This window comes from Microcebus murinus, chromosome 5, assembly GCF_040939455.1.
Source record: "Microcebus murinus isolate Inina chromosome 5, M.murinus_Inina_mat1.0, whole genome shotgun sequence".
Classification (NCBI taxonomy): Eukaryota; Metazoa; Chordata; class Mammalia; order Primates; family Cheirogaleidae; genus Microcebus; species Microcebus murinus.
Window position 1 is genome coordinate 50160485 of NC_134108.1, and position 7645 is coordinate 50168129.

Genomic DNA, 7645 nt, shown 5'->3' on the forward strand with positions numbered 1-7645 from the left:
TTTCTCTCCAACTTCTCCTCACTAATCTGCTTTCTCTGTGGATCTACCTATTTTGGACATACCATATAAATGGAAGTACATACATAATATGTGATCTGTTGTGTCTGGCTTCTTTCACTTAGCTTGTTTTCAAGGTTCATCCTGTTGTAACATGCATCAGTACTTCATTTCTCTTTCTTGCTAAATATTCTGTTGTATACATATATGCCATTTTATCCATTCATCATTTGGTGGACATTTAGATTGTGTTCCTACTTTTTGGCTATTATGAATAATGCTGCTGTTAACATTGGTGCACAGATTTTTGTCTGGACATAAGGTTTCATTTCTCTTGGGTATATACCTACTAGTGTCTTGCTAGGTCATATGATAACTCTTTTTTAACCTTTTGAAAAACTGCCAAACTGCCAGCTGTTTTCCAAAGCAGCTGTACCATTTTACATTTCTACCAGCAATGTATGAGGGTTGCAGTTTTCTCCACATCCTCACCAGCCCTTGCTAACCTGTCTTTATCATAGTTACCCTAGTGTTTGTGAGTGGTACTGCATTGTGGTTTGGTTTTTCATGTCTGTGATGGCTAAGAATATTTGTCATCTTTTCATGTACTTACTGACCATTTATATATCCATGGAGAAATGTTTATTCAGATCCTCTATCTAATTGGATTGTCTTTGTTATTATAGGGTTGTATCTAGAACATACCGAAATCTCTTACAGATTCTTTATCATATATGATTTGCAAAAATTTCCCCTTCTATGGTTTGTTTTTCACTTTCTTTTGTTTATTTGTTTTTGAGACAGAGTCTCACTCTGTTGCCTATGCTAGAGTGCTATGGCATCAGCCTTACTCACAGTTACCTCAAAACTCCTGGGCTCAAGCAATCCTACTGCCTCAGCCTCCCAAGTAGCTAGGACTACAGGCATACGCCACCATACCCGGCTAATTTTTCCTATATATTTTTAGTTGTCCATATAATTTCTTTCTATTTTTAGTAGAGACAGGGTCTCGCTCTTGCTCAGGCTGGTCCCAAACTCCTGAGCTCGAACAATCCACCCGCCTCATCCTCCCAGAGTGCTAGGATTATAGGCGTGAGCCACTACACCCAGCTTCACTTTCTTGATGTTTTTTAAAAGTACAGCACTTAGCATTTAACATTAGACCAGTTACATATCTTGGGGAGTTCAACCTATGTGAAAGGTTGACTCACATTACAATATTGCTAAGAACAATGTAATCAAGTTATTTTGTTATAAATACTTTTAACTAAGGTCTTTTAAACTAAGCTAGAAACTCAGTGACATTTATTGTGTTCACTGGTTGTTTTGGTTAGATCTTTTTAGCTTTTATTCTAGTATGCTTTGGCTTTCAATATATTATGCTTGCCAGGCATCTTCCTAGTTACTTCTCACCCCATATCACACACATTTCTTTGGATTCATGACTTTTAAATTGGCATTAGAATTCTATTTAGATCTTTTCAGACTGTTTAAGCAAAAATAATATGATGTGGAAGTGGACCTTTGAAATCTTAGCTGGATAAAGCATTCATGATTTTTGTAGATCATTAAGCCTACAACCTCACCATCCATTTGAATGACTACTTTGATTTTTTTCTTTTTTTTTTTGAGACAGAGTCATGCTCTATTAACTGAGCTAAAGTGTCATGGTGTCAGCCTAGCTCACAGCAACCTCAAACTCTTGGGCTCAAGCAATCTTCCTACCTCCACCTCCCTAGTAGCTGGGAATACAGGCTCGAACCAACACACCCAGCTAATTTTTTCTGTTTTTACTAGAGACGGAGTCTCGCTCTAGCTCAGGCTGGTCTCTAACTCCTGACCTCAAGGGATCCACCTGCCTCAGCCTAGAGTGCTAGGATTACAGGTGTAAGCCCTGCACACGGCCCTACTTTGAATATTATGTTAGGAAGATTTTATCTCTACATATGATAATGCATGGTAATTATTTTCTTAAATTTCATGCTAAATTCTACCCTTAATTAATGGTGGTCATTTATTTACTACACTGGTTCTAGATTCTTTTTTGTCAATAATAACTATAGATATGGATGTTTTTCCCTGCCCACCAGATAGCCATTCTACCAGAACTCAGTGGTCAGGATATCTTTCTCAGTTAAAGTCCCTACAGATTTTAACCCTCAACTAGACAGATCCTCATATAGGGCAGAGATTCAAGAATACTGGAGCAAACTTATGGAGATAAATCCTTAGATATCTTAAGCATTGGTCATCTGGAGAGAGTAAACCTAGGAAAGGATTATAGAGTTTATGTTGGACATTGTGTTTTATGTTTAATTTTTGTTGTTATTTTGGTTTTTTGTTTATCTATATGAAGTTGAATTGGTCTTTCCTTTTTTTACCCTGTTGAATTTTGTTTTAGGATAAACTCCTACGTGTAGAAACTCTACATCAAGGATTTAAAGTTTTAACTTTTTTAGAATGTGTATTATTTGCATTACTGATCAAAAGGAATACATATGTATGTGTATATGTATCAGTTTACTATTTATATTTCTCCTGTTCTGATTGTTTGCTTATACATTTCTCTATTTTGGAATTAGATGGAGGTTCAGGTAAGTGGTCGGTTATCTAATAGATACTTCAGCTTCTGTTATATGTCCAGCTTTTCTTAAAATAACCATAAGAAACCTAAGACAGGGTTCTTGATTTGAAGGCATTAATAGGATAGATTTGTGGTTCTTCACCAGAGATGGTTTTTTCTCCCAGGAGACATTTGACAGTATCTGGGGACATTTTTTATTGTCTCAACTGGGGATGCTACTAGTGTCTAGTGGGTAGAGGCCTGGGATTCTGCTAAACAAAAGAATACACAAAAAAGCCCCCCAGTACAAAGAATTATCTGGTTCAAAATGTCAATAGTGCTAAGATTGAGAAACTAACCTGTGAAATAAATTAGGTGCTATTTAATTGAAGCAATTATTCAAGCTCCAGGTAATTCCCAGAAGGGAGAACTCAGCATGAGTTTGACCCTTGGTTAGGCTTTGAAGAGGAAAATTTGAGATGTTCTTAGTGTGGGGAGGAAGAAATGGCAGGTTTTTGGGAAAAGATGGCAAGACCTACTATCTTTGGGTATTTGGGGGAAAGTTGACTTGTTTCTTACTGTAGGAAATGAAGAGTGGTGACAAGTATAGTCGATTAGTCTGTCATCACCCCTAACACAAGTAGGAAAGACTATATATGCAGATGGTAAGAGGCTGTAGAAACCACAGAATTCTTATCTATCCGTGTTACAAAGAGAACATTGATCTCTGCAGTTTCTGTTGCAATAAAACTCAGGCATTGTCTTCCCTGAGTGACATCAAAAGTATCTGAGGGGCTTGGTAACCTTTATTTCAGTATTCTGAATGTTCTCTTTGTATATAATAGTGCTTAGATAAGTCCAAGAAAAGTGATATAAGCTTTGGGCTCTCTAAGGAGCTTTGGTCTGATAGGCTATTCTGCATTTGAATATATCTTGCCTCCAAAACATTAAATCTTTTTCTATATAATTTTCTTACTCTTTTATATTTAAACTAGTTTGAGAGCGGGATGGCTCCCATAGTGAGAATGTACTGTGTCTTCATGTTGCACTCTATAAATTTTCACAGCCTAGTAAACCTGATCAAAAACTTCTTTTCCCATGTTGTTTTAGGTTGTAGTTCCCCCACTCCCTGGAAAAGCATTTTTGCGTCAACTTCCTTTTAGAGGAGATGATGGAATATTTGATGACAATTTTATTGAGGAAAGGAAGCAAGGGCTGGAGCAATTTATAAACAAGTAAGTGCTTTCTATTCCTCAAAGTATGCAAGTTAACAATGTCTTGAGAGTACTTTAGGTGACTAATAATTTAGATGTTGAACAAAACTATAATGTTACCTTTCTTTTTGGCCATTACCTAACTTTTTATATCATTTAAATAAAGTAAAAATATCTGACAAGCTGAATATCATAGGACAAATATTAACATACTTGAGTGATTGAAATGAGTATCTTTGTGTTGACCTAAGTTTTGTGTTTGTTTTTCTTGGTTAATTTATGTAAATTACATTTAAAATTACAGCATTTAAAAAATACAGTTTTACTTATATTCTTTCCGATTTAAGGTATGTTCTAGTATGAACAATAAAATCAAACAAGATGATTGCAGATGCAGGTATTATCATCCTGTGTTTTGTAAAGGCATTTTTTTTTTTTTTTTTTTTTTTTTTTTTTTTTTTTTTGAGACAGAGTCTCGCTTTGTTGTCCAGGCTAGAGTGAGTGCCGTGGCGTCAGCCTAGCTCACAGCAACCTCAAACTCCTGGGCTCGAGCGATCCTTCTGCCTCAGCCTCCCGAGTAGCTGGGACTACAGGCATGCGCCACCATGCCCGGCTAATTTTTTTTATATATATATATCAGTTGGCCAATTGATTTCTTTCTATTTATAGTAGAGACGGGGTCTCGCTCTTGCTCAGGCTGGTTTTGAACTCCTGACCTTGAGCAATCCGCCCGCCTCGGCCTCCCAAGAGCTAGGATTACAGGCGTGAGCCACAGCGCCCGGCCTATAAAGGCATTTTTAACATTTTTAATTTTCATGGCAAAATATATTCTTTTGAAAATGTGAGCTTAGGATTGTTTCTCTTTTACTTTAGAAACTCTTGCTAAGCTCAGACTAATTTTTTAGGTTTTAATTTTATTCCCATTTGAAATTATGCCAAGAAAGGGCTCACTGGAATTTTGTATTGGCCTTAAGTTTGGCCAAGTAAAATCAAATCCCAGAGGATATGCTTGTGTAAACTTATATTTTACATTTTATCTAGTGATTTGAATCTGTGAGTAATAAACAGAAGAGATAGGATTATACAAAACCTTTAACACTTAATTATCTACTGTAGCACACAAACTTCATTTGTCTTTCTGTGGACATATTTTCTTTTTGGAGAAGGCAGTACTATGTTAGGTGTTTTAAAATTCTGAAATAGAAGTCTGGTTGCCCAGTCTAGTGTTTGTGGTTAGCCTGTAGTAGAAAGCTTTAAAAGCAAGTAAAAACAAAAAAAGCCCAAACAAAAACCCACCTGGACATTTATACCTGTTTTTTGATTTGAGGGGCTTTTATTGAACTTCAGTGTATTTCTAACTCCAATCCTGTATCATGTTCTCTTTAAAATGGATTCTTAGAATCCATTGACATGCTTCGCTATTAACGTTAAAATTCAGGCTGAGCGTGGTGGCTCACACCTGTAATCCTAGCATTCTGGGAGGCTGAGGGAGGCCGAGGTGGGAAGATCGCTCAAGGTCAGGAGTTCAAGACCAGTTTGAGCAAGAGTGAAAGCCCCGTCTCTACTAAAAATAGAAAGAAATTAGCTGCACAACTAAAAATACATAGAAAAAATTAGCCAGACGTGACGGTGCATGCCTGCAGTCCCAGCTACTCGGGAGGCTGAGGCAGAAGGGTTGCTTGAGCCCAGGAGTTTGAGGTTGCTGTGAGCTAGGCTGATATCATGGCATTCTAGCCCAAGCAACATAGTATGAGCAAGACTCTGTCTCAAAAAACAAAACAATAACAACAACAACAAAAAACATTAAAATTCATTTAAGTTTCTTATGAATATACCAATATTCATATATTCTTATGAATATACCAACTTATGAATAAATATATTCATAAGATATATTGATCTTATGAATAAACCAATACGAAAAGAAGCTAATTGTGTGTATGTGCCCAAAACAGTGCAAAGTTAGTCTGGGATTAAATGTGTTCTAGGCCGGGCGCAGTGGCTCACGCCTGTAATCCTAGCACTCTGGGAGGTTGAAGTGGGCCGATTGCTCGAGGTCAGGAATTCGAAACCAGCCTGAGCAAGAGAGAGACCCCATCTCTACTATAAATAGAAAGAAATTAATTGGCCAACTAATATATATATAGAAAAAATTAGCCAGGCATGGTGGCACATGCCTGTAATCCCAGCTACTTGGGAGGCTGAGACAGCAGGATTGCTTGAGCCCAGGAGTTTGAGGTTGCTGTGAACTAGGCTGACACCATGGCACTCACTCTAGCCTGGGCAACAAAGCAAGACTCTGTCTCAAAATAAATGAATGAATGAGTTCTAAATTTCTCTTGTGAGCCATAGGAAGAAAATATACCATTAATTGACAGCATAGCCTTATGGGCAGCCCATTATAGTACTAATTATTAGTAAATTATACATGCTTCCTAACCTTAAAATATGTGTGTTTTGATCACCACCACTTTTATGAAATATTGGAATAAATTTGTATTTTTTGTTCTTAGGGTCGCTGGTCATCCTCTGGCACAGAATGAACGTTGTCTTCACATGTTTTTACAGGATGAAATAATAGATAAAAGCTATACTCCATCTAAAATAAGACATGCCTGAAACTTGGCAAGAAGAGGCAAAATGTGACTATTATGATTCATATGCACCAGTGAAGAAGTTTTAACTAACTTGTAGCATGCTGCACAGAAACTGGTATAACATGCCTTCAGTATACTAACACTCATGCTCAGTTTTGTTTTGTTTTGGCAGTTGACAAGAAGTTAATTTGCTTTAGTGAAAATCTGTCCTTCCAGCCTTTCTACATAAATAGCTCTTCCTTGCTGTTTTAATGTGGTGTTACACTATGGCCTCACAAACTTCTTATTCCAATGTAATCTGCAATGTCCTAACTAAAATTACTGACTTGGTCTTATTTGCACAGTTTTTGTGTCATGTTTGCTTCTTGAATCTGATTAAATAGGATATTTCTCTTTCCCCCTTTTAATATGTGATGTTACTCAACCTAATTTATGTGTAGGAGCACTACACCACTGGTTTCCAATACCACACATGTAAGATACACACTTGTGTGCAGAAGGGATCTTCCTTCAGGCTTGTAACCCTTCACGTGGAAGATTAATGAGAGAAATCTTTATATTCTGTAAAGGACAAAATCAAATTTATATACTAAAATCATTTGTCTAAAAATTTAAGTTGTTTTCAAATAAAAAATAAAATGCATTTCTGATATGCACTGATTGTGTTGCCTCCTGCTTTTCTTTCTCCCTATGGCTTGACTGCGTAACTCACTTGCGAGGATTATTTACTAATTATATACTTCTCATTCCTGTAACTCCAGTCCTTTCTAAACAGTGGTGATATCAAATATACTTCCACCCTTTGAATGGGGTATTTTCTTTTTAAACAACAAAAAAAGTGATGTGCTCAAAAAAAAAAAACAAAAAAAGCATTCCTTAGGGCTCATTGAATCGTTTTGAAGCACTTTGTATATTTGAAAAACGCTTTATATCTCAAGTCATTCTTTGAAAGGCCTTTTAAGAGAAGTCAATACCATGCCTCCTGTTTTTCAGAAGAATTTTTTCCTAGTACATCTGAGTGACTTGTTTAAACAAACTTAGCAAGGGTGTAATAACCCTTTTCTTAGCAGAGTATGCTTTCTCTTTAATTTGGCTTGGGATCGTAGCACACTTTATCCTCTTCAAGTAAGGAAGAAGGGCACAGTATTGTAGTCTGACCTGTGTAAACGATGAGACCAGAAAATACGTGACTGCTTGCCTAACTTGTGTTGTGGCACTAGTCTGTACATCCTTTGGTGGTTTGGAGACCCATTGTGACCTGGAGTTAAATCTCA

The 7645-nt window shown here is 36.8% G+C and overlaps 1 protein-coding gene across 1 annotated transcript in view; it reads left to right on the forward strand.

Moving 5' to 3' along the window:
* Positions 1 to 7027, forward strand: part of SNX3 (sorting nexin 3) — a 42388-nt gene extending 35361 nt beyond the window's left edge. The window contains exons 3-4 of the mRNA XM_012753120.3: positions 3671 to 3795; positions 6288 to 7027. Of these exons, the coding sequence (XP_012608574.1) occupies positions 3671 to 3795; positions 6288 to 6393 (231 nt within the window). The 3' untranslated portion in view covers positions 6394 to 7027. The remainder of the gene's footprint in view (positions 1 to 3670; positions 3796 to 6287) is intronic.
* The last annotated feature ends 618 nt before the right edge of the window (positions 7028 to 7645 follow it).